The 27,447-nt window shown below is 46.5% G+C and overlaps 1 protein-coding gene across 2 annotated transcripts in view; it reads right to left on the bottom strand.

Annotated features, from left to right (window-relative positions):
• Stk32b (serine/threonine kinase 32B) overlaps nt 1-27,447 on the bottom strand; it is a 246,586-nt gene that overhangs the window by 183,565 nt on the left and 35,574 nt on the right. Inside the window, exons 1-2 of one of the 2 annotated variants that reach the window (XM_087909073.1) lie at nt 3,779-4,332; nt 2,684-2,739 (exon numbers count right to left, since the gene is read on the bottom strand). Coding sequence is in view for 1 of the 2 variants with exons in the window: in XM_087909072.1 (XP_087765198.1) it covers nt 2,684-2,739 (56 nt within the window). In the remaining variant the exon portion in view is untranslated. Of the gene's footprint in view, nt 1-2,683; nt 2,740-3,778; nt 4,333-27,447 lie in introns of those variants that run through there. The other variant, XM_087909072.1, reaches the window with a different exon arrangement.

Below are 27,447 nucleotides of genomic sequence, written 5' to 3'. Positions count from 1 at the left end.
ACGCTTGATCTGGTAAAGGAAATCTCGGGACAACTTAGAGATGACTTTATTCTCACATCAGCCTCTCCCCACAAAGCCCAGGAACAAAGCCACGGAAGGGAGGGGGCTCCCCAGTTACAGCACCACAGCGGCCTACCATGAGGATTGGAGATGGGATCCCCAGACCTCACAAAAAAAGCTAGGTGAGTGTGGCAACCCACCAAGATTTCTAGCACTCAGAAAAGGGAAACATGGGATCCCCAGAGCAAACTGACTGTCACATTAGCCTTATGTCAGTGAACTCTGGGCTCAGTTGGGAAATGCTGCCCCAGCGAATAAGGTCAAATGATTGAGGAAGACTCCTGATGGCAACCTCAGTCCTTGACAGACATGTGGACACACATGCACCCACGCCCACGTGCCCACACATGGATGTGCACCACACACACACATGAAAGAAGAAAAACCTCAAGGACAGATCAGAGCTGCCCATCCTTGTGATTTTTCAACTCATAATGGGGAGTTTAACCATTTCAATAAAGCAAAGATCCTCAAAACACAAGACAGGGGAAATAAGTAAAACTTATTAGCTTTGTTGCTGTGATAAAACACTGACCAAAAGCAACCTGGGAAGGAAAGGGCTTAGGGCTGATTTCAGCTTCCAGGTTACAGTCCGTCATCCAGAGAAGTCAGGAAAAGAACTGTAGGCAGAACTGAAGTCGAGACTCTGACAGCTTACTGGCTTGCTCTCCTATACAATCCAGGACCACCTGCTCAGAGACTGCACCGTCCACATTGAACTGGGACCTGTCACATCCATCAAGATGATGCTCATAGGCCAATCTGATGGAACCAATTCCTCAATTGAGGTGCCCTCTTCCCAGGTGACTCCAGTTTGTGTCAAGTTGACAAACACTAACCAGGACATATAACTCTGAGCAGATGGAAGCTTCTCTGATAAAATCTCCTGAAAGCCACTCACCAGACTTCACAACTAGCAATCCAAGGAATAGTGTTTCCAGGATAGCATTTGCACTGGATGGTCAGCAACACTGCTGATCCAACTGTCTTCTGGCAGTGGCAACTCCATGGGGATCTTTTGTTTGCCCAGAGATGCTATGTAAGGACAAGCCCCTTCTATAAACATTGGTGATCTGCCAGTACACTGGAAGTTCCTATGACTCAAAAAGACCAGGGTCTGTTCAGTTAACAAGTGGGACAATTCTTTCGAGGTCCTTGAAGAATTTTGCTGGGATTTTGATAGACATTGCATTGAATCTGTAGATTGTTTTTGGGAAGACTGCCATTTTTACTATATTAATTCTGCCTATCCAAGAGCATGGGAGATCTTTCCACTTTCTGGTGTCTTCTTCAATTTCTTTCTTTAAAGATGTAAAGTTCTTGCATTACAAGTCTTCCACTTGTTTGGTTAGAGTTACTCCGAGATATTTTATGCTATTTGTGGCTATTGTGAAGGGTGTTCTTTCTCTGATTTCTTTCCCGGCCCTTTTATCATCTGTGTACAGGAATGCTACTGGTTTTTTGAGTTAATCTTGTATCCTGCTAAATTACTGAAAGTGTTTATGAGTTGTAGAAGTTCCTTGGTAGAATTTTTGGGATCACTTAAGTAAACTATCATATCATCAGCAAACAGTGAGAGTTTGACTTCTTCTTTTCCAATTTGTATCCACTTAATCTCCTTTTGGTGTCTTACTGCTCTAGCTAGGACCTCAATGAGTTCCTACTCCATCTAGGCCATCGTTCACCAATGAAATGCCTGTCAGTACCTGGCACCCCCCCAAGGACCTTGTGGCCCCCAGTTGTATTTCTTCCCTTCTCTAAAAAGAGCTTACTTCACAATGAAAATGAAGGATACTTATTCTCCCAGCATCCTCAGTGGCTAGAGTTAGCCACGCCCCTTCGTATACCCATCCCCACTTCCTGTCTATCCAGAAGTGACATCCTCACCACCTGCTCTTGCCACCGTGATGTGTAGGACAACATGACCATGAGCTGAACCTCCAGAAACCACAAGAAAAAATATAAATCTTTTTTTAAGTTTTTTATATGAGGCCTTCTCTCAACAGTAAGAAAAGTAACAAACAGTTACTAGTTACTGGGTCTAAGGTTTTGAGCCTATGTCACTTCATCCATAAAAAGTAAATCATAGCATTTGAGTATAAAAGAGTGCTTGGCTCTTCAAAGGTGCTTAGAACAATCATTGCCAAGAGAAGTTTTTGTGGGAACGAACAGATTATGGCTTGCTAGAGGAAACTTTTTTCCCCTAAAAACAGTACCTTCTAATTTTTATGGGCTTTATCCCCAAAAAGTCAAGATCAGAAATGTGAATTTTGTGTAAACCAAATGTCCATGATTGGGAAAGAGCCATCTCAGGTTAAGCTTGGAGGAGGGGGACCCACTCTCCTCATCCATTCCTCTCAAGGAAGAAAGACATGGCATTAGAAAGACTGAAGACATTGCCGCTGGGAGTTACCTAAGCCCAGACTCCAGTTAATTCCATTTTTAGAGTAAAGTACACCAGAGCCCAAGGAAACCATTTAGGCTTCCTCGTGTGTCTCAGACTGACCTAATGAAACCTTCTGTCAACAGGAAAAGCCCAGGCCCACAGAACACACACACTCAAGCCCAAACATCCAGACTTCCATGCTTCACTTTTTTGTTCCAAAAAGTGCATTGTTCTTACCTTCCCGAAGCTCCCTTTCCCGATGGCCCGCAGGATCTGGAAGTGGTCAAAGTTGACTGTCAAAAAAGAGAAAGTGGCAATCAGGGCAGGCTTGCCTCTCAGAAACGGTGTCCATGTGCTACCCATGAGCATGCTGGCTTCTGTCCACCTGCCCTACCGCATGTCAGCACCTGGTCAGAGACACTGCCTGAGGAAGCACAGTTAAAATGTCACCATGGGGGCGCAGGAAGAGACATCTTGTAGGGACCAAGGTGGTAGTCATAGAAAAGCTCAGCTGTTTGGATTTCATGTTCTCTGAAGCACTTTTCCCTTCAGAAAGAGCTGTCCCCGCTATGGACCCTCTGGTGCACACAGCACTCTCACAGGCAGAGCACAGCTTACCTGTGTGAGATGTTACAGTCTCACATTCAATCCTTCCATACAGTATATCTGGCATTAAGATTGCCGCACGCCAAGCACACTGACCCCCACCACCCTCCTGCTCTCACTCTGAATCACACCACCCCTTGCCCCCTTTTTAGCTGCTTCTGTGTCTTTACCCTCCAACCCTCATTGACTGAACTCTCCCCCAGCCTCTGCACCAAAGCATTTCAGTACTGTGTGGCCATACTGCTGACTGTCACGAACATCGACCTTCTGTGTCCCTGATCCCTGTCTCCTTTTGTTTCTGATTTGAAGACAGGGTCTCATGTAACCCAGACTTACCCTTTTCTCTACCGTTGGAGGGTTGAAAGACAGATGTACCATAATGCCAAGTTTGTGGGGTGCTGAGAATTGAACCAAGAGCTCCGTGCATACTAGGCAAATGCTATACTAACTGAGCTATACCCCCCAGGTTTCCTCTCATCTTTCAAAAATGCCCAGTAGGCTTCTATGGCAGAACCCTTTCTCAAATTCCCCTCAATGACTTTTCTATGCTCAGACATCCACTCCCAGGGGTTAGACACTGGAATCTGTCAGCTCTGTGCCACACAGCTACTCTCATGGCCTCCAGAGGCTTCTGTGGCATGCCAGAGTCTGCCAAAAGTATCCCTGGCCTTTAGGTAGTTTGAACTGATGCCTACCCCAGAATACTCTTGAGGAATTCAAACCCACCTTGACCCCAGGCAGAGTAGTTCCTCCTTTCTTCTGACTGCAAATTTCAGTAGGGTCCAGCAGACCTCAGGCTGGGCAGCATCAACCTTCTCAAAGCCAAGGATTCATCTATGGCTCCTTTCCCTCAAGACCCATTTAGTCCCTTATCAGGGTGGATCTACTTTTCCTCTCGCTGTTCTCTTTCATCTGCCCATCCCAAGGCCCCTCTGATTTCTACTTTCTCTGTCATCTGATATCTACAGTGGGCTCTCCAGCTTCCTGACCCTCCCCTGGGGCACATGTGATAATTAGGGTGACATCATGTCTGACCCACACCTCCCTTGTCCTGACCCCTCCTTCTTAACCATGGAGAGCATGCTCCCCCATGAACAGCTTGGTCCCTGCCCTGCTCCTGTCACCCCACCCTTACGCTGCAGACACAGGTCCCTTCCTCCCTAGTTAAGACGTCTCCTTTCCGTCTGATGTGCTTCTCCCAGTGTCCACTTGTCACCCTGCTGTGTCCTGAGAGGGGACCGGACCTAACTTCCAGCTAAGTGTGTTGTCTTGTAGCGTGGTAACTCCATTCTGAATAGCTCGATGGGACTTGATCGTTTTTCTTCGTGAGGCTCTGAGTTACCTGGGGTCGAAGGTCATGATTATTCTATTTGTTGTTACTCCCTCGGCACCTTGACCTTGTGTAGCACACTGCGGCACTCCATAACTACTCATTAACTGAAGGGATGATTGAGTCATCTAATCTCCATATTCATGGTGCCAAGTGCATAATAAGTCTTTGGTAAATATTTTTGCATTTGACTGAATTGCAGCCAGTTCTCAATAACTGGGAAAGACATGCCATTTACGAAGATGAAGGGGATTGATTAGCTCACTGCATAATTGAAGTTGGGGTGTGGGGAAGTCAATGAACACAATTAGTTCCTTGTATATTCGGCTTCACCAAGCCAAAGCCAGAATCCAGTGAGCTGTCAACCTCTTGACGTGCTTAGAATAGAGAGGTTGGGTTAACAGTTAACTAGCAAAACTTCCGTTCTTTAACCCAGTTCTGTCTGCTTTCAGAATAACTTACTGGAAGCAGAAATTCCTTTCTCCTCTTATCCACTCACTACAGGTTGAGGGAAGAAGGAACTCGGGCCACGGCTCAGATGGCTGTCATGTGCTAGGATGTATGCATATCTTAAAAGTAACCTCCACAGTTCAGAAAGTAAATGTCACTGTGGGTCTCTGCCACCTGCCCACCAGGCAGCAGAGCCAGCTCTCCAGAGGTATGACTTAGAAACAACTAGGACTCTGATGCTGAGTCCCTGCACAGGACTCAGCTCTTTGTCCCTATCAGAAAGATAAAAAATTCTATTGTTCAATGGGTGGGGATGGTGGGATTGCTGCCAGAAGATTCCTTTCGGATAGAAAAGCCAGGCATGTGGAAAAGGCTGGTAAATCCTATTTTATCGTTGGATTTGGAACTCTGCTGTGATCTTACTGAGGAGCAAAAGGATAGTCTTTTTACAGCATCACCTTGATTTAAATCCTACCCTTCAGCAACTGGGCGATCTCAGAGATGTCACTTAAACTGTGCTCACTCTTAACACTAGAAATGATAAAATATTTCTTACTTTTCTCAACACCACATCCAATGCCTAACAGAAACATCCTGAGGAGAGGCTAACACATGCTCATTAATTTAGAGGCATGGCAGGGAAGGTATGGTTTCTGGAATAGGCTGGTCTGAGGTAGACAGAGCTTGCAGCTTCTCACACGGTGCCAAACAAGGAACAGGAATGAGCGTAAGCAGGGACAAGCTGTTACCTTTGAGGCCCACCCCCTGTGGCCTGGGTCCATTAGCTAGGTCTTCGGTCTCAGAGATTACATGCTCTCCCAAAACATCACCACCAGCTGAGGAGCAAGTGTTCGAGCACATAAACCCATGAGAGTATGGCTGTTTGCTTTCTATTACTATAATGAACACAACCAAAAGAAACCTGGGGAAGAAAAGGTTTATTTAAGCTTCCATGTTCTGATCACAGTCCATCACGAAGGGAAGTCAGGGCATGAGTTAAAGGCAGGAACCTGGAGGTGGCAGCTGATGCAGAGACCATGGGGAGTGTGATTTACTAGCTTCCTTACCCTGACTTGCTCAGCCTGCTAGACTACCTACCTAGATGGATGGCATCACCTACAGTGCCCTGGACCCCTGCAGGGATCCTGGAGCTCACATGTGTTTAGCCGGGATATCCCACTGACTAAAGCTGTTTGGAGTAAGGTTCAGTGTATAATCAGTAACTTCCCCAACACCAACACACACACATACACATGCACACACGCGCACACACACAGACACACACATACACACAAAGACACAGACATACACAGAGAGAGAGAGACACACAGACACACACACACACACACACACACACACACACACACACTTCCTGACATCATTTAAGAACCATCGCTGTACACCTGTTTGACCACATCTTTACTCCTTGGCTCCAGACATCAGCCACCCTGTTGACTTTTGGCTTTCTGATGACGGATCCAGGATCTCAGGCATGACACAGTTCCAAAGACGTCACTTAGGCCTGGCTATGATCTACTGGGTGAGCTTGTCGCAGGTCTGGCACCCCCAGCGGGCTCCACTATCTGTCTTCCCTGCTTCTCTAGAGCTGAGCATCCAGGAGAATCAGCTTCTTCAGCAACACCGCTGTGGATAAACAACTTCATGTTCCCCAGCTTCCCAGTCTGCTCTGAAAGTGCATCCCTGTGGGACTCCTTGCCTGTCTACAGTCAGGCTCCCTGCAGCCCAAGCCTGGCTCCCTCTGCCTGCAGGGCTTAACTCTGGGGACCCCACCTTGGCTGCAATCTGGGTCTCAGATGTCTTCTCCCTTCACCAGCCACGCTTCTATAGTGAGCAATCAGACACAACTCCTGCTGGGGTGTATCCTCCTGGGAAACTGAGTTGGGATGATGTCCCCAGAGAGTTAGGAAAATGTAGAGGGAAGGACATGACCTTGGGGGTTATCAGGCCACAATCCAATGGCAGGGAAAGCTTCCTATGAGCAAACCTGGGTGATGTGGAAAGATGTGTAGTCAAATTAATGATTCTTTTTTCCTTCCTTCCTTCCTTCCTTCCTTCCTTCCTTCCTTCCTTCCTTTCTTCCTTCCTTATATCTGTCCTTTCAAGGCAGTCTCATGTAGCCCAGGTTAGACTCAAACTCTGTATATAGTCAAGGATGACCTTGAACTTCTGATCCTCTGATTATAGGCATGTGCTGCCTTATCCAGTTATGTGGTACTGGGAATGGAACCCAGGGCTTCAAGCCTCCCCTCCCATTAGACACCAGGGTCAGCTCTTGAGTAGATGAGAGCCAAAGTGAACGGCATTAAAACTGCAGATCTCAGTTCCAGACTGGAAGGCCGTCACCGTGTGTCCTCACCCATGGTGAGTAGAGATGACAGTTTGGGTGCTGACTTGGTATCTCAGAAAGTCATTAGCTTAGTTCAAAGCCATAGACTTAGGGTCTTCCCCCAATCTGGACTGTTAGATCTCCTTTAGGAAGGGCCAGTGTTCTGAGGACTATACACACATGGTCACCTTCCAGGCACTCAGCTAACTGGGGCGCTTTAGGTTCATTTATGCTGATGCAACAAAATACCGATTTAAAAAGGGAGGTGGGAAAATTCAAAATTCCTGGCTACAGTCCTTCATTGGCGAGCCAGGAGGCAGGAATTTGGGACAGCTGGTCATGTGACACTGACAGTCAGAAACAGAGAGATAAGAACGCATGCATGCTTGCTTGCTGTGCTCTGCCTCATTTCCCCACCCTTATATGGTCCGGGATCCGCTGCCTAGGAAATTGTGCCCCCCACATTGGGCACATCTTCAACTAGTTAGGTCAACCTCCACACAGGTGCCCATAGCTAAACTTGAGCTAGAAAATCCCTGAGTGAAACTCTGCCCAGGTGGTCCCAGATTGTGTCAAGAGGACCATTAAAGCTGACCATCACATGGGGAAGAAAAAAATGTGTTCATATTATACATCCACAGGCTATTTTCTTGTCGGATTCCCTGAAATGTAACACACACTTCAACAGCATCTACTTGGAGTTAGCTGAAGTTACCTAGAGCGGTAGAAAGCCAGGATGTCCAAACTGTGGCCCATAGGTTGTGAGAGTGCACATGTTTATTTTGTGGGATGCTGCAAAATGCCATCCAATCTATAAAGTTCATGCCCCAAAACCACACAACTGAGTTACACAAAACAAACAAAAACCTGAATGTTTTAAATACATATAGAATTTTGTGTTAGGCTGCATTCATAACTACCCTGGGCTACATGCAGCATATGGGCTATAGGCTGGGCTTCCTGCTTTAAAACAAACAGGGGGATGCATTTGCAGTTTTGTGTAAGAATACTGAGGATCTGAGGATGTTGGTATCTGTGGGGTTCCTGGAAGGATCCCCTGAGCTGATCTTACACACTGTACTTCACACAGCTTCCATGCTGAAAGTTATCAGATCCACCCTGGAAGCTCCAAACGTACCCCAATCCCAGTGGCTCTGTAGATCTGCAGGCTCTGGCCCTGAGGGCAACCTTCTTCTATCTTAGGTTCCTGAGATGAGACAGGTCTCTTTCACATTCATGCCCAGGGCTGAGAGAGTTCATTAGAGAGTCTGCTCCTGGCCTGTGTTCATGCTGACTGGCAGGGCTGATGCAGGAAGCCAAGGCTGGGTGTTCGGTGTAGATGTTCTATGTCCATGTTCCCCACTCTCCACACATGAAGAGAGAGGCTGGGATTTGCTTCACAGAGCCGCAGCGCTGCTTTCAACCTCATTAAAAAGTGTTTTGTTTCCTTGTTGATAAATGTGTTTAATAACACCCCAGGCCTTTTTTCTAACAGTCTACACTCTTATCAGCAGAAACACTGAATCTGTAAGCAGCCAGAGATTTGCACGCCTAATTCACATGGGTAGAGTAGGGCAAAAAATTTTAGGACATAAGTTAATTTAGAGCTGGAGGGAGATTCATGATAAGAGAAGCTTCCAAGAGATCTTGAGAACTCAACTGTCAATCTGTCCTTCTTCTCTGTGTGCCTGACATCTTCATTTTCTTCCCCAAATGCTGTGATAACATAGGATGACAATGACAGCTTGCGGGAGAAAGAGTTTAATTGCCCAGGTTCTTGTCTGTCATTGCAGGGAAGCCAAGGTAGCAAGTCACATTTTATCCATAGACAAGAGACAGAGAGCTAGGATTCAACCCACTTTCTCCACTTTTATCCAATCCAGCATATAGTGTCACCCATGGTGAGCACGTCTAGCCTCAGCTAATGTAGTCAAGACAACCCCTCGCAGACATAGCCACAAGCCACCTTCATCCAGACAATCCCATGGGAATTCTAGATTATATTAAGTCGGCAAGTAAAATGAGTTTGATGTATTCCTTTCCTGGGACAGCCCTAGCAAATTGTCACCAAGGAGCTTAAAAGAGCAGGAAGTAATTATCTCACAGTTCAAGAGATCAAAAGTCCAGAGCCAAAGTATTGGCTGGTCCGTGCCATCTGCGAAGACTCTGGGGGTCCTTCCCTAACTCCATCACTAGTCCTTGACACTCTGAATCCTATCTCTGTATCACTCCATCCCTTGCCTCCACCTTCTCCAATTTCTCCCCACGTGTCTCTGTTGCCTTCTTACTCAGCCACTTTATTTGAGACTTTCCCTCGATCCAGGATGGTTTCAGTTACATCAATAAAAACCGATTTCCACATATGGCTCCATTCTCAGGTATCATGTGGTTGTTCACTGGAAGAGAAAAGCTACTCAGCTCAGAGTACCCACAAGAGCTCCCAACATAAAGAATGGCCAAGGAAGGAAAGCCGAGTGGAAGCTTCACCTCACATTTAATACATCCGTCATTCCACGGTGGTATACACATCTGTAGTGATCAGAATCATAGACATAAAGTTTAGGAATCAAATTTGGACTTTCTGCTCTTCAACCCGGTAGAGTTCGGATAGAGCTTTGATTTCAGCACATGGACAGGAAGTCATGTGACTGTGCCCCTGTAAGTTCCCAACTCAGGACAATGATTCGAAAGGGAAGTTCCCCAGATACCTAAACCACAGACGTTTCTACCAAGCGATAGTTGACCACCTGCTTCATTTTGAGGAAGAACGGTGCAGGGGTTAGGGCCTAGAATGCCTGGAGGAACACCCACTGACATTTTTTAACTCCATTGTTAAGCAGTACAATGGGAAGGGTGATGTCTAGTCTGCTGCCTTCTGCAGAGGGAACTGCACTTGTCACCCAAGCTCAATGCTTAGAGGAAGGTGATGTGGACATCAGGTCTGCCTGAGCACTTTGCCCCTGAGCAATGAAAAAGCTAAGGCAATGGAGAAGTGAGATGTTACCTTGATACAGACACTTAATGGTTTGATATATCGTCTTATCAACCAGAATCAAGCGTCCTACATTCACTGCCATACATTTGGGGAACCCTGAAATGCCTGCCTGATGTCCTTATAAGAGGTGAAAATCTGAGCACAGGCATGGGGAACCATGGGAGGACGTGGAGATGATGACATTTATAAGCCACAAGTATGGTTGGCTGCTTGATGTGCTCTGGACATATTCCTTGGATGGAATGACCATCCCTTGCCTGTCACTGTGAGAAGCAGTCTCCTCTGCTCTGACATCAAGACTGATGAGCACATATATCTCCAGTCTTGGCCTCTCTACAAACCATCCTGGGGCTTTGTTCCCACATCTGAGAGATGGAACTGCTGATATCACCTTGCAGAGCCACAGTAAGAATTGTAGATCTCTAGAAAGCAGCACGCATTCTACTTGGAAGGTCAAAGCCACAGGGTAAACTATGCTCCCTACAGTGGCTGGAGGTTAAGAGAAATATTTTCGGAGGAGGGAAATTATTAAAAACCTAAAGGAAATGATGGGTCCTGGGCAAACATAGCAGCTTCTGGGGATTCAGTCTCCACATCAGCCTCCGAACGCGAAACATGTCACTCGATCCACAGTGTGTGATAGTGCTCCCAGCTAACAGCTCAGCGCGTTCTTCCCACAACTGGAAATGCCCAAGGACTCACACACAAACTGTGGGAAAACAAAGCCCTTTGGAAGAAAGCTTCAGTCATAACACAAATTGCCGAACACATGGCTAGGTTTTGTCAGCTTCTGGGAAGAAGGTGGAACTTGCCAACAGAAGTCTGAAGGAAATGACAATATCTGAGCTGAAGCAAAGCCAGACGCAAGTCCCCCAGGACTCCCCGGGCTCCCCAGGGCTGAACAGCCTTCTGAAGCACACGTTTGCATGAAGTTGCAATGAAAATGGCTCAAGTCTTTCCCTTTTTTATTCATGGAAACTGCAAATCTTTTGCCTAGTCCTGGCTTGCTTTCGAAGCCCCACTGGGTGAGTTGTGCGTTTCTTTCCTGAGTGGCAGAATTGACACAGCCTGCCGGACTTTCTCAGACACTGATTTTGCCATCTTCCCCCCAGGGGTATGTGGGTGCATCACCCAGGTTCTCATAGGCAAAACTCAGATACACTCAGATTATATAAACAGACATGTAGAACACCTGTGGATTCAAAACTCTGTGGCAGAAAGAATCGAGTCTCCTGGTATGGAGTTGGGTGATAACAGGTCACAGTTAAGAAGCAGAAATGTCCAGAGGTAAGGCCCAAACCCAGTTTTTAGTCCTCACCTGTCTGCAAACACCACACTAAACGACTGGGGACAAAAACTTATTGTGAGAGAGCACCCATGTGTGTCAGACAGGGGACAGATGCCTAGGACGGACCAGTGTCCGGTAGAGCTGGGGCCCAGCCTCCTGTAGCAGAAGGTGGACAATGAAAGCCAATGAGGACCACTGTGTGTGGTGACAAGCAGGGGAGGGGTCCACAGGTCTCTAGGGCAGAGGGTTCCGCTGAGCATGCTGGCCTCGCAAAGCAAGTGGGTTCAGAGACAAAACTAGAGAAACAAAGTCCCTGTCCTTCCTTGAAGAGGAAAGCATGCATGCATTCTCTTCTTGGGTAACAGTGAGTACACAAGCCTCAACAGGATCAAGGATCTTATGTGAGCTTTAGTGAGCAGTACAGCCCAGTCCTCTAACTACATAGGCACGGGGACTTCTCTGAACCATCCATGCTGACAAATAGAATACCAAGGAATAAATGGAGAAAGTCTTACAACCTCACAGCTTACCAAGACCAAATTATAAAGAAATAGCCAAAATGAACACACCAATATCAAGTAGGAAAATTCAATTAGTGAGGAAAAGCCTTCTCTGAAGATGAGCCCGGGGTGAGACAGCCTCCCTGGAAAATTCAGCTAACAAAGAATAACTATCAATCCTTCTCTTGCAAAAGAAGCCAGAGGTGGGAACTCTCAGATTCATGTCACAAGGTGTCATTGTCCTGACACCAAATCCAGACAGGCTACAAGGAAAGACAACCAAAGCTCTGCTCCCCGAGGAAGATACTGAAAAGGTCCTTGACAAGATGTCAGCAGAACAAAACACCAGCACCTTGGAAGAAAGGTGCAGCAAGGGTGCAGAAGAGTCTGGAAAGGCGAATCTCGCCCCCATCACCTGACTTGCGAACAGATGCAAATTGGAAACTGCCAACTCATCTAAACAGATGAAAACCATGCGATTGAGATCTTCCAGAATTCCCCTTGTAGACTTCCCATCCCCTGTAGTTCAGTCTGCACATGGTCCTCACGAACAGAAGCCTTAAGCTGCATCAGCTGGAAGGGAAGAATTCCCTGCCGAGCTTGGTTTGTAACATGAAGCACCGAGCCACCATGCCCAGAGCTTGCCTGGGACTTGTCAGACTACTTGAAAACTCACTCAGCAAAGCCTGGGAATGAATCATGGTGCAGAAGTCACATCCTGCTTCAAAAAGTAAGTAGAGGTGAATTAAAAAGAAAAATCAGTGAATAAAATCCCACATATCTTCATTATGCAAGCTCTTGACAAAGGGGCACATTTCAGTGCAATATAAATCATTTGTGATACAGCAATGTCAGATTTATAGGCAAGAATGAGCAACTGAGAGCTTCCCTGTAAGACCACTGGCATGACAAACCAGCTCCCTATCTATACTGTTACTTAGGGTACCAGGTGTGCCACCAAGTGCAATTAGGCAAGGAAGAGAAGCAAAAGACTTTGCCCTGTTGACACCTATGACTATAATCCAGGACCCATGAGGTTTAAACAGGAGGATTGCCATGAACTCAAAGACAGCCTGGACAACAACAGAGAGAGATCCAGGCCAGCCAAGGTAATACAATAATACCTACTCTGTAATTAATAGATGATGATGATGATGAACCAAAGAACAAAAAAGACATTCTAATCTTAAAAATTAATCCCTACAAATGACCTGATCCTGTATATACCTCCTTAAACAGCAAAGATTCTCCAAAATCCCCCTAAAATAGTAAATGAATTAGGTAAACATATACAATAAAAGATCAACATTTCATATATTTCTAATAAATTATCTGAAAAATAACCTCATTACTAATAGCATCAAAAACAACAAAATATTTACAATACATTTACCAAGGAGAAGAAAATTCTCATACTAGCATGAGAAACACGGAGATGGGAATTAAAGAGAGTAGATCACTGGAAATCTAGCTTCAGAGGCCCTGGGAACAAACAAAGACTGTTTAAATGCCCACACTTCCCCAAAGGGCTGCACATCCAACTCCATTGCTATCCAAATTCCAAGGGCACTTTTTATGGTGATCGAGGAAAAAAATGGAATTCATATAGGATGAATGAAATTCACATAAAGATCTTATGGAGCACAAACAACTCTGACTTAAATGATCAAAGCTGAGGGGAGCACACTGCTGGTTTCAAGTCATTGTTAAGATCTGCATGCAGAGTTCCTACAGTGCCCTAACTAGGGGGCACTGTTTAGGAGGCTATGGAATACTTTGGAGATGGTTTCTGATTGGTGGGCCTAGGATTATACATTTAAAGTTATACGTTTATGAATGTGTGTCTTCTCCACCCACTTTAGGTTTTTTTTCAAGGAGGAGGCTCTCAGGAAGCATGCTCATGTAGGCGTTGAAACTGGCCTGGGCCCAGTACATTGAGCCCTGTTGATCATGTGAGGCTCTGGAAGTCACGGGGAATCCCAAGGAGCAGGAAACATCCTTGACCCAATCACACTTGGGCACAGCAAAGCCAATAAAGAACGGCAATAACTCACTAAAAGTGGCAACCGTGAAAACATTTGTTTTCCAACCATAAAAATACTGGTTTGACCACCACCTCTGGAGCCAGGCTCTGAGAATGTCTTGATGACTGTGCCAATCAGGTGTCTTGAATGCCACAGCCTCCCAAGAATGCCAGGCAGGCAGTCGCTCTGTGTTGTGCTTGGATCCTTATGTCGGTGAGGGTGCTGAGCAATCTTGAACAAGAACAATCTCCAACCTATGACATGCACAGTGTGCAACTTCCCCATAGAATAATGAGCCTGCTGCCAATGAGAGTGTAGCCCATCTCACCACTGTCTGAAGAACGGCGTGTTCCGGGGGAGATGGCCACTTGGGTCTCCACGTCTCTGCTTTTCATAGGAGACAGAAGGTAATTGTTTTAAGAGATTTGAACAGAACGGAAGTGAGCTTTGTCTGTATGGCCCACTCCTTTCTGAAGAGAATCTGGCATTTGGTAAAAGCTCTCCAGTGGGAAAGTGTCAGGCGGATCTGCAGATTCATGCGACAAGTTTCCAGGAACCTCATTTTTGTCGTGGGCATTCTGTCCTGGAGACACCAGAAGGCACGAGGCAGGCATCATCCCTGCCTTTTGGGACCCTCACATCTATCTCACACGGACTAGGATCTCTAACCTGCCATTTGTAAGAAAAGTATCCAGTGTACCAGAAAGGGGTCCCACAGGGAGGGCCACAGGTGGGGCCAGGGGGCTCCTTAGAGAAGTGAACTATAAACTGAGATGGGAGGATGGGCAGGGAGTGGACGATGTCAGGAGAACGGCTTTGGGGGCATGGGAAGCTGCCTGGGAGGGTCTGAGCAGATGATTCTGAGCAGAGTCAACAGGTAGTTCAGATCCTGAAATGAGAGTAGGGAGAGCAGGGCCATGGCAGTAGAGCACTGAGCGGGTAAGAAAGGGTCACATCCGAGGACAGGGATGAAAATGATGCGCTTTATCTCGAGGGCCAGGGGAATCCTGTTAGGGTGGGTTGGTCCAGGAGAAAAAAAGGGGGTAGTAAAGGAGAGAGGTGTGAGAAGAGGAACAGGGAGAAGAATGAGGGGGGAAAGAGGAGGGAGAAAGAGAGGGGAGGGAGAGAGGAAGGCACAAACACATGGGTGACATGGCCAATTCTCCCCTTAACAAGCTTAGCAATCAGAACGACTACTGTGCTGTGTAACAAACACACCTCTGCTCTTAGAATCTTAGGACCATAGCTCTTTGCTTTTTCCTTTGTAGCGCAGTTCACACAGATCAGCCAACTTGCTGCATTTGCTGGGGCCTGAGGCTGCTGGAGCTGCTGTCGCAAACAATGTCGGGTGGGGGACTAACAGACAACTGCCATTTCTCACGGTCCAAAAGCTCAGATGTGCAAGGACAGGGCGACTGCTCAATAGTTTTTGCTCCCACCGTCTTGCCACTTTTCCTCACATGGTGGAAGGAGTGGGGTGTGCCTCTGAGATCCTTCATGAGGGCACAATCCCATACGTGAGGGTCGCAGAGGTCCATGTTCTAACCCTGTCATGGTGGTCTCAGAATCTGATTGAGGGATGGATCACTGTATTGGCTACCTGACTTGCTGCCATGATAAAATGTCTAACAGACATTTGAAGGGGTTGGTCTGCCTCACCGTTCCAGGGTACAGTCCGTCAAGGTAAGGGACACGTGGTAGCTGGAGCATGAGGCAGATGGTCACAGAGCACCTGCAGCCAGGAAGTAAGGGCGGATGAATTCGGGTCCTCGGCATGATTTCTTTTTATAATCCAGACTCGAGCCTGTGGAATGGCGCATCCATCTTTAAGATGAATCTTCCTACTCTTTAACCTAATCTAAATAATCCGTCACAGCGTGCTCAAAGGATTCTTTCCCAGGTGACGCTCGATCTTGTCATGTGACCGTCAGTACTAACCACCACAGCCCAGGCATCTAGACAGCCTGATGGAGGCTCCATCTCAGCTATGTGCTATGCTCCCAATGCTATTAAATGTCTCTCTCTTCAGACAGTGACACATTCTTCTGTTTCCTTCACTCTAGACACAGTGCAGACCTTCACTGGTGAGCAGGATAAATGCATCCTGCTGGTTTCTGTAAGTCACACTCATGTTTTCACGCCTAGAGTCAGCCTTGCCCTGCCTTTCCCACCCCCGGACCATCCCTGCGTTTGTGGACCAAGCCATGATTTCGTTTCCAACCCCTGCTTAGATCCTTCACAACAAAGGTGCTTTCTCAGACCAATTCTGCTATTGGTTTATGGGTCAACTTGACTGAGACCCAGGGTGCCCAGACATGTGGTCCACATTATTCCGGATGCAGCTCTCCAGGTACGTGAGGGAAAATTGCATGAATCAACTGGGAAAAGCAGCTGGTCCTCTCCACCATGCATGAACAGACCCCATCCCGCCTGTGGAAGGCCTGGAGAGAACTGAGCCGCTGCTCCTCATCCCCCCACTCCTGCTCCAGCCACTGCCATTCTTTGAACTGAGCCACCAGCTGCTTGTGGGTCAGGGCCCTGCAAGAATTTAGACTAAACTCTCCCCATTGCCTCTCCTCAGCCTGTCAATTGATGTTCGGCGGACTTCCCAGCCCTGTAGCCCTGTGAGTCAGTTCTGCATGACAGAACTCTTTGTGAGCCTGCATCCCACCTCTGTAAGTTCTAACAGCATCTTGTGGCAGACACTATCTCTTCCTCACCTTCCTCCCATCTGCCCTTACATGGCAACTACAGCACCTGCATCTGTTTCTGCTCTTGAGGGCATCCTCTTGAGGGAGGAAGCCGCTGTGGGCTGCACATCGGGTGGGAAAGGCAGAATTCAGTGTGTCCCGGCAGCAGCTCTCATCAGTAACTGGCGGGCGTGAGTGGATAGCATCCCGGGTCCTTGTAACACAGTGTGTGGTGATTCTGAAGTGTGGTCTCCACTGTTCTTCAAAGCCCACAGCACCCTGTGTTTCCATGGCACCCAGTGTGAAGACCGCCTGTGGTGGCTGCTCGTTCCTTCCTGCCTTGTTTCCCCTCCACACAAGTGTCTGGAGAGCACATTGGAAAGCTACCTCTTCTAACTGGACCATTCTCTCAGGAGTTCACTTCTAGAAAAGCCCAAACGGAGATACTGCTATCGAAGGGGTTCACACATAATGTGAAAAGTTCTCAGAACTAAACCTTCTAAAATGCTGATCACATGATTAGAACATCAATGACCGTAGAGAGATTGGAATGTTGTGGGGGTCCAAAACCTAATTCAGTTATTCTTACTCTATCTTTAGCCTTGTAAGTAGCCATTCTTTTCTTACCTCTGTGCCTGGCCTGAGGTCCTGCCATTAACCGACAACCCTTTAGCATGTCTTAACAAACCCTAGTATCTGCCAGCCAAGCTAAGAGTGGCACTGAACAGCACCTGAAGCCTATGGCTGAGAGATGGCCCCACTTCTTAATACCCTACCAGGATGGGTGACTTGTGACTTCCTTTGTTCCACTACTTTAAAAAGTTTATTAAACTGTTACTACACTGCAGCATGGGATTTGCGGGGACCTAAATCTGTCTTCCAGGGCCATGTGATCTCATATTTGACTACAGACTTATCCTGTTTGCGTCATAGCACCCTGGCACCTCCCTCCTGGCACATATTATATTCTATGGTTGTTAGTGAATTTGTCTACTAACTTGTGTCTGTGTGTAACAAGGTCACTGGTCTCCTCATATCCCGTGTGTTCTGCTCAGAGTCTGCTGGGTGAACAGTGGTGGGGCAGCCAACCCTGGACATTACCTTCTCCTTCCCCACATTAGCTCCCTCATTAGGAAAGAGAGACCATGTGACAGAAAGCGGCTTCTGACTTAACCATCTGAGAAGCTGAGATGCCAGGGTCGGCAGGTAAGAAGGGACACGGCCTTACTGTCTAACAAGGTTCTAGATGAGAACATGGCTTCAGCCAGCTTTAATTGGACAGGGTGCCAGGACAAGACAGCTAATCTGTTAGGAGGGGAAAAGGCAGAGAGAGGAACAGCCTCCTTCACGGGTCTTTGGTGGCTGCTAATGGGATGCAGCCCGGTGCAGCTCCAGCTGGGTGTGTACACAGAAATGGCCTTTAGCGGTTCCCATCCCTGGAGACTAATGAGCGCTCCCCACTCACACGTGACTGTCCTTTGCTAATTATTGTTCTAGTCGCTCTCCGGTTCCCCTCGTGGCTTCTACTTATAAGTTCAGGAGGTAGACAGTCAGCCTCCGTTGTGAAATCCACAGACCCCCACGATGACAGAGGACCCTGAAGCCCAGGGCAAGCAAAGATGTGCAGTGCCGCAGGAACTGGAATGCCCACCCTGCGGGTCACCAACTCCAGACAGAGGAGAGAATACACGGAAAATCTGAATAATCCTTAAAATTGGTTGATATTGGTTGTTGGCTTAACAGGGTCTTGACGTATCAAAGACAGACCTGGGCCTCCCTGTGAGGGGTTATCTAAGTCAGGATGAGGAGAGAGGATCCATTCTGAATGTGGATGCCACCTTGATCTGAATAAAAAGGGAAGATGCAGTAGGCACCAGTTTTCATCCACTCTTCTTCCCGCTGCCATGTTCTGCCCCACTGCCATGGCAGGCTGCACCCTTGAACTGTGAATGGAAACAAACCCTCCCTTCCTTTTGCTTTGGTCTCAGCAAGGAGAACAGTGACCAACAGAGTCCTGTATCTATCAGGAAGTTGAACACAGAATTAACCATATAGCCACAAATGCTCTTCAGATCCTGAAGATCTGGTGTGGATGCTCTCCCTGTTGGTAGGCCGTGCTGGGACTGCATGCAGTCTTCAGAGAAGAGAAAAGCTCTGAGGCAGCCCTGATGCAGACACCATGAGACTCTTGGGAAACCTCTTTGACCATGCAAAGCACAAGGCTGTGTATGTGTACAGGAGAGTGTACCCACTGCAAATGCATGCCTCGGAACTCACGGGCACATCAAAGCACAGTCGTGCCATGCACATATGACTTGTTCTAGCCTCAAGATGGAAGCAGCCTTAATCCTAAGCATGTGCCATGTGCCCAGGTGCCAGGATGCTATCTATGTAGGGGAGTGCAAGGAGCAGTGTAGATAAATCCCTGGAAATCAGTTACAAAGAAAGACTAGCCTCAGAGTTATAGGCACACAAAGTTGCACAGCAGGAACAAGCTAAAAGATAACAAGCAAGCCAGTTCACTATCATTTGGGGGAGCAGATGTATAGACGAGGGCACAGATGAACGTCCTGAGCACAGCGTGCAAGCAGTGGTCACACAGGGGTGCTCACCTTGCAAAGACACTTGGAGCTGGATACCAGTGATCTGTGCAGTTGTCTCTATAGTTGTGATGTTTCTAGAAAGTACTGTGGTGGTTTGCTAAAACAATGGAGTTTTCAAAAACAATGAGCCACAGTGTGTGTCAATAAGACAAAAGAAACAGAAAGATAAGATGCCGGGGAAGAACTTTGGAGTTTGCAAAGAGGCCAGCTTCTCTAGAAACTAAATAGAGGACTAAATCTCTCTGTCTGTCTGTCTCTCTGTCTGTCTGTCTGTCTGTCTCTCTCTCTCTCTCTCTCTCTCTCTCTGTGTGTGTGTGTGTGTGTGTGTCTGTCTGTCTGTCTGTCTGTCTGTCTGTCTGTCTCAGTAAATACAACAGAAAGGACAGGCAGGTTTGTTTGTACCATTCTGTAATTCTTTGGCTAATACCTGACTATGGCATCAGTTAGTGCTGGGTGGGGAGGGGACCAGACAGAAGGTGGATGAAGGATGTCTTAAGGAAGGAGACATGTTGCCACAGCTGAACCACTGATTGACCCATCACTGATGTCTATCCCAATACTGAATCAAATGCCTGGACCACTGACTGACCCAGCATCACTACCCACATCTAGCCCAATATTGAATCCAATGTACAGCCCTGCCAATGCAGAATTCACACTGCAAGTTAATCAATTTAAATTAAACCTATATTTAATATATATCGAAGATGTATGAAGGCCAGGTGAACAAATCAAATGTAGTAAAAATCCAGTACATGAAACAGTTTTCAAAAAAGCTGAATACTTTCGCAAATAAATGATATAAAAATGTTTTAATTAGATTTATTTATTTCCTGTGTATGAGTGTTTAACCTGAATGTATGTCTGTGTACCATAAATATACCCGGTGTCTAGGGAGGTCATAGAAGGCATTGTATCCCCTGGGACTGGAGGCATGCACAGTTGTAAGCCATCATATGGGTGTTGGGAATCAAGGACAAGTCCTTTGCAAGAGTAGCACATGTTCTTAAACCTCTGAGTCATCACTTCAGCCCCAAAATGCCATTTTTAAAAAGTAACAACTCTAATTAAAAACAACGAAAATTAAAAGAGCCAGCATCTAAGATGCAATGAAGTTTTAATCAGCAGTCTATAAGAGACATGTTTTGGGCAACAGAGGAACTGTGACCGTGGGGTGGGTGGCATTAAGTAACTGCTGCCAGTTGTAGGGAGACAGGAGAAGACTTCTTTTTCTTTCCATGTGCAAAGTTCTGTTCCAGGAGGTTGGGCCTCTCAGTTGACTGGCCCAGCCGTGTGTTCTAGGGGAAAGCTACAGAAAGCTTACAGGACGCAGCAAAGCCATGCCAGAGCTTTAGAGAATCACCTCTCTAGGTTCACGGGTTCAGGAGCAGTGAACCGAAGTCAGAAGACAAAGATGGCCTCTGTGGTGAATTAATTCAGCTTTTTGAAAAGATGGGGAAAGAACATGAACAGATGAGGATTGTTTTCTTCTGGCATCTTCACAGTCTTGGAAGAAGCAAAGCAGCCCGAAAGGAAAGAACAACCCATTCATTGAGACATCAGTAGGGGAGTGGAAGGTACCATATGGAATAGAAGCGGTGGGTGTCACAAAGCTAGCTGCGATCTCTGTGGCAAAGGTCATACCTGAGGACAGAGAGACCTCCAGTGTGTCAACAACAACGAGCCCCTCTCTGTAGAAAAGCTGACCTGGAGGCTTAAGCAGGAAGTTACAGCATGATATCTAAATTAATTAATCTGATTAGAAAGTACTCGGCATTGATGGCTATGAGAAGTGCCCATCAAAATTGCTCTGAACTCTCACTACACCATGAGTGAGCCAAAGCACAAGCTACAGTCCACTGCCTACTGTAACCCAGCTTGACGTGAGGGCTAAGTCGCTGCACAAACATGGATCGAGATGAGAATTAAAAATGTAATGACGTACAGCCATGCACTGGGAATGACAACAGTGCAAATCAACCAACGAAGCTGCAGAAGCAACATGGATGGACATTGCAGATAACACTGGGTCCAGAAAGCCGTACACAAATAAACATTTGTGATTGTGTTTGTGTGAGGCTCAGAGATAAGTAAAACTGTTGTTCTAGGGCCAGGCAAAGTCGTGCACACCTTTAATCCCAGCACTCGGGAGGCAGAAGCAAATGGATCTCTGTGAGTTAGAGACCAGCCTGGTCTACACAGCAAGTTCTAGGACAGCCAAAACTACATAGTGAAAGCCTGTCTCAAATAGCAAACAAACAGCAACAACAACATGACCTACAGTCCTTTAATTCCCAATGATAATGATACTGGGCAAAAAGATGCAGCTTAGGGTCTGAGTGGAGCTCCTGGTTGCTGCTGGTGTTCTGTTCTTCAGCTGCTAACATGAATGGTTAACTTTCTGAAACACATTAGTGCCATACTTGTGCCCTGTGCACTTTTATATATGTGGGGGGGGAGGGTTTAGTAGAAGTTAATGATTATCTCTACTGTTTTATCAAACCCTTAGCAAACTGGGAAATTTGTGGAGCTAACCTGGTGACAGTTGGTCATCCAAAGCCTAAAATAAGCATCCATAATGTGCAAAACTTCAGAAGAATTGTTGCCAAGGTATGAGGAATGGCTAAGGTATCCTGTGTTACCTTATCCTAAACTGTGTCCAATATCCTAAACTACTGCATATAATTGGAAAGAGCTGGAAGGATCTTCACCTTTGAGAACCTCAGTAGGTAGTAAGTATTTCAACGGCCTTGGCCTTAATAACAGTAGAAAATGCAGAGCCCTGATCTTGCAGAAGACCCAAATTTGGTTTCCAGCACCTATAGGTGGGGAATTGACAACTCTTAGAGCTCCAGATCCAGGGCATTCAGCGCCCTCTTCTGGCCTCTATGTGTTCTACACTTAAATGCACATACCCACACATAGACCCATATACATATTTACAAAGTAAATTTTTTATTTTTTTACAACCCGACTGTAGCCTCCTCATCCATCCCTTCCCTTCCCCCAATCCTCTTCTCCTCTGTTTCTGTTCAAAAAGGGGCAGGCTTCTCATGGGTGTCAACAAAGCATGGCATATCAAACCAAGGCAGGACCAAGCTCCTTCCCTCGTATGAAGGCTGGACAAGACAACCCAGTATAAGAAACAAGATCCTGAAATCCAGCAAAAGCACTCTGGACAAGACTCACTCCCACTGCCAGGAGTCCCACAGGCAGCCCAAGTCATACAACTGTCATTCACATGCAGAGGGTCCAGGTCGATTGATCTAGAATCTACAAGTTCCCGTGAACTCAGGTTAGCCAATTCTGTGGGTTTCCCTGAGACAAGCCTGGTTCCCCTGACTCACACAATCCTCTCTCCCTTTCTCAAGAGGGTTCTCAAAGCTCGGCCCAGTGCTTGGCCATGGGTCTCCACATCTATTTTTATCAGTTGCTGGATGAAGGTTCTCTGATGACAATCGGGGTAGTCGCCAATCTGATCACAGAAGATGGCCAGTTCAGGCTACGTAGCCACTATTGCTAGGAGTCTTAACGGGGCTCGTCCCTGCAGATTTGTGGGAGTTTCCCTTGCACCAGGTTTCTATCTGACTCCCAAAAATGCTACCCCATCAAGGTGTCTCTTTCATTACTCTCCCCCTCTGTTCACCCCCTCAGTCTGATCTCTCATGTTCTCATCCTCACCAGCTACCAGTCTACCCTAGAGATCACTTCTATTTTCCCTTCCCAGGGAGATCCATGCATGCTCCTTCGGGCCCTTTTGTTACATAGTCTCTCTGGGGCTGTGGATTGTAGCATGGTTGTCCTTTACTTTACAGCAAATATGCACTTATGAGTGAATACACACTATGGCTGTCTTTCTGGGTCTGATTACTCAGGTGGTTTTTTTTTAGTTCCGTTTATTCACTTTTCAATTTACTGATGTCATTGCTTCTAACAGCTGAGTAATACTCCTTTGTGTTAATGTACCACATTTCCTTTATCCATTCTTCAGTTAAGGGACATCTAGGTTATTTCCAGGTTCTGGCTATTACAAATAAAGCTGCTATGAACGTAGCTGAGCAAGTGCCTTGTAGTATAATTGATCATCCTTTGGGTATATGCCCAAGAGTGGCATAACTGGGTTTCGGGAGAGATTGATTCCTAATTTTCTGAGCAACCGTCATGTTGATTTCCAAAGTAACTATACAAGTTTGTACTCCCAACAGCAGTGGAGAAGTGTTCTCTTTACCCTACATGCTCTCCAGCATAAGCTGTCATTGGTGTTTTTAATCTTAGCCATATTGACTGGTGTAAAATGGAATCTGAATCATTTTGATTTGCATTTCCATGATGGTTAAGGATGTTGAACAATTCCTTAGTTGTATCTCAGCCATTTGAGATTCTTCTGTTGAGAATTCTGTTTAGATCAGGACCCCATTTTTAATTGGATTATTTACCTTTTTGGTGTCTAATTTCTTGAGTTCTTTATATATTTTGGCAATCAGTCCTCTGTCCGAAAAATGGCCATTTTACCAAAAGCAGTCTACAGATTCAACACAATCCCCTTCGAAACCAATGCATTTCTTTACAGACCTTGAAAGAACAATGCTCAACTTCATATGGAAAAACAAAAAACCAAGGCTTGCTAAGAAACAACCATGAACAATAAAAGAACCACCGCCGGTATCTCCATCCCTCACCTCACACTCTAGAGCTATAGTAAGAAAAACAGCAGGGGATTGGCATAAAAGCCAGACACATTGATTAACAGAATCAAGACCCAAACATAAATCCACAAACCTTGTACACTTGATTTGACAGAGAAGCCAAAACAATACAATGGAGAAAAGAAAGCATCTTAAACAAATGGCGCTGGTCTGACTGGATGTCACCATACAGAAGACTGCAAATAGACCCATGTCAATCCCCCTGCACAAAACTGAAGTCCAAGTGGATCAAAGACCCCGACATCAATCAAACTACCTTGAACCTGAAAGAAGAGAAAGTGGGGAAATGTAGCAAGTTAAGGTCTACCAGGCTGAGAGGGACCAACCTGGAGTCTGCCTGGTGCCGTCAGAGGTCCTAATTGTGCCTAGCCAATGAGAGGCAACCACGCAACGTCAATGGATTGGAAGGCCTGCGTGCTGGAAGAGTATATAACTTTTCCCCATTGTTAAATAAGTAAATCTGCTGTCTGCCTTCTACCTGACTCCCGGTGTTGGCACTGCCCCTTCTCACCCCTTCCCCTGAGGAAGGCGTTAGGGTGCAGTGACAGGAAAGAGCCTTGAACACACTGGCAAGGGGAAGAGCTTCCTGAGTAAATACACCGGTAGTACAGACACTGAGACAGAAAATAAATGGGACCTGAAAACTAAAACCTTCTGTGAGGCAAAGGACACAGTCAATAAGATAAAAGGGCATCCTACAGCACGGGAAAAGGTTCTCATCAGCCCTCTGGCAAAGGTAAGTCTTTAAAAACATATATTGTGAGAATCTATTTTATCATACTGGTGAAAGCTGGTACTGGCTAGGTGTGGACAAAGGGACACAAGCTAGACTGAGGGTGCTGAAGGAAATGACCCTCCTGGGGAGTAACTTGCTGAGAGCTGGTTAATTCGAAGATGTGCAAACTCCATGACTTAGCTGAGCCACCGCTTCTCGCTGGGTGTCTTTGGGGACTTGCCTCACAGAGACTCCTATGGTGTACATTAGGAAACCCAAATGAGGATGTTCTCATCAGCAGGAGAGGGCTGGCTGCAGAGGGGCCCAGCTGAATGAGTCACAGCCTGAGCATAAACAAGAAAAATATGATAGCAAGAGGGAAATAAACAAGATGCGCAAAATGCAGAATGATCTAGCTCCATCATTATGGGGCTTAAAAATAGGATGTCTTACTGGGATTACATAATGTTAAGCAAAAGACTGCGTCCCCATGACATGAACATGCAGAACTGACGTTGATACAGCTCTCTGCAGCTCCTACTTCCCTGCATGCTCTGCAAAGGCCAGGCCACCTGATGCTCACAGCGACCCTGTTGGGTAGATCTGATGATGCGAATTTTATAGGTGAGGAAACAGAGCCATTGTGGTATGGAGCAAGGTCCCCAGGTCACAAAGCTGTGAGGTGGCTCAGACAGGAAAGAGCAAGGGTCTCCAGTCCGAATCTGACGTAGATCCCCACAGACTCAAACATTTGAACATTTGGTCTCAGGCAGTGACACTATCGGGGGAAGTGGGCCTGGCTCCAGCAAAGGGATTTCTTGGGGGTAAACCTTCTCACTTTCTGTCTGGTCTCTGCTTCCTATTGTATGGAGATGCCAGAGAGTGAGGAGTCTCATGGTCACAGAGCTGCCTGCCCCCATGCCTTCTTCACCCTCAAACCATGAACCGAAGAAAGCGCCCTGTATTTGATCCTTTCTGGAATTTTACCACAGCCACAAGAGTAATTAACAGAGCAAGATCTATCCCCCTCCCCTCCTCCATGCCTCTAGCTCCCCTTTCCCCACAGTCAATAGCAGGCTTCTGGCAGATGCATCATCAACCTTATACTCCACTGGAAGAGGATGCTACCTCAAGCAGATACTGGACAAACAGGAGGGTGTGGGCAGGTGGTCAACAAGTGACAGAACTCAGGCCTGTCTTCCTGCTCCCATGCCTCTTTTGTACCAAAATGCCTTTGAAATAGAAGAGCGCGGTCCAGATGACAATCGGCAATCTTGTCAGACAGAAATCTGGGCTTCGGTTTTATTATTGGGTGGCCCCCTATTCAGCCCCAAGGGGTGGAGATGCAAATTAAAGGGATGCTTTGAATTTTTTAAAAAGTTTTTCAGAAGCCTAAGTTATTATAGTCATAATTGGGGTACAAGATGGAATAAAATTCCCATTGTATCAAGATAGAGATAAGGGGATAATAATTTCTATCGTTCTGTTCTTGAGAAAGAAACAGTGTTTCTAACAAACTCCTGTATCAATGGCCGTCACAATGGCCCATCCCCTCATTGTGAGCCAAATGGCTGTTCTTCTGGCATTGACAAAAGGAGCAATTTCAGCTTTTCTTTGTTTTTTTTTTTTCTGCTTCTTCTCTTTCGCTTCCTTGCTTTCTTTCATTCCTTGTCTTTCTCTTTCAGGAGAGCAATGACAATGCATAAATGCCTGAATCAGATGCCAGACATGGTGCCACCAGGCAGAACAGACTCTCCTGGGCAGCTGTGAGCTGTACCCCAGGGTTCTTGCAACGCTGAGTTCCATCCCCTGCACCAACAACTCCTACAATGCCTGCCCTGCCCACACAGGTCAGATCTCTCCCATGTCCCTCTACGATCATGTCATCTTTGCCATGGGGTCAAGAACCTGGGATTGATGACTGTGCTGGTCTTGCTGCTTCTTAGCTGTGTGGCCATGGCGAACCACTCAACCTCTCTGTGCCTCCCTTTGGAGGTAACAAACGGAGGCCCTCTGCTTGCTACTTGACCTAGCTGGCAAGCTTCTTTGAAGAACTGAGTTAGAAGTGGGCTTTTAGAATCTAACAGTTTATTTAAATATGCAAATTTCTGATGTCAGAAAACCAGCCATCTGGGCACTCCTAGCACAGGGTTTCACAGGGTCTTCTGCAGATGGTAGTGGCTGCCCACTGTCTGAGCCAGCCACTCATGGAAACCCGGAAGTCTCATGGTTGTGACCACTGCCCCCAAATGCAACAGAACTGGGTTCCCCACATACTTTTTTAGCACCACACCCATCCATCCCTATCATAGTCACTGTGTTTCTGGCCCCTCCCTTTTGTCTAGAACATTCTCCTGCACAGCTTTACTCTGAAGTCTTTTCCATTTTTCAAGGCCATAATCACATAACACCTCTGCCACAAGGGTGTCTCAGTATCTCTGGCCCCAACGGAAGCCATGTTCCTCATCTGACTCTCTCCAGACATCAGATGCAACATGTTCCAGGGTTTTCTTTTCATGGACAGCCGTTTACCCCTCTTAATTGTAAACACACACACACACACACACTCACGTGCACACACATTCACACATACATATAGAGTATACACATACCACACAAACACAAGCATACACATACACACACCAGTTCACAGAGTGGAGACATTAACTCATTAATGTTCTCCAATAGGACACAGTCTCTAGAGTGGATAAGAAAAATGCCCCCACCTGGCCTAATGCCCACATTCT

Source organism: Myodes glareolus, chromosome 8 (assembly GCF_982192425.1).
Source record: "Myodes glareolus chromosome 8, mMyoGla1.1, whole genome shotgun sequence".
Lineage (NCBI taxonomy): Eukaryota > Metazoa > Chordata > Mammalia > Rodentia > Cricetidae > Myodes > Myodes glareolus.
Note: the sequence above shows the minus strand (reverse complement) of the source record. Positions and strands in the feature narration are given on the sequence as shown.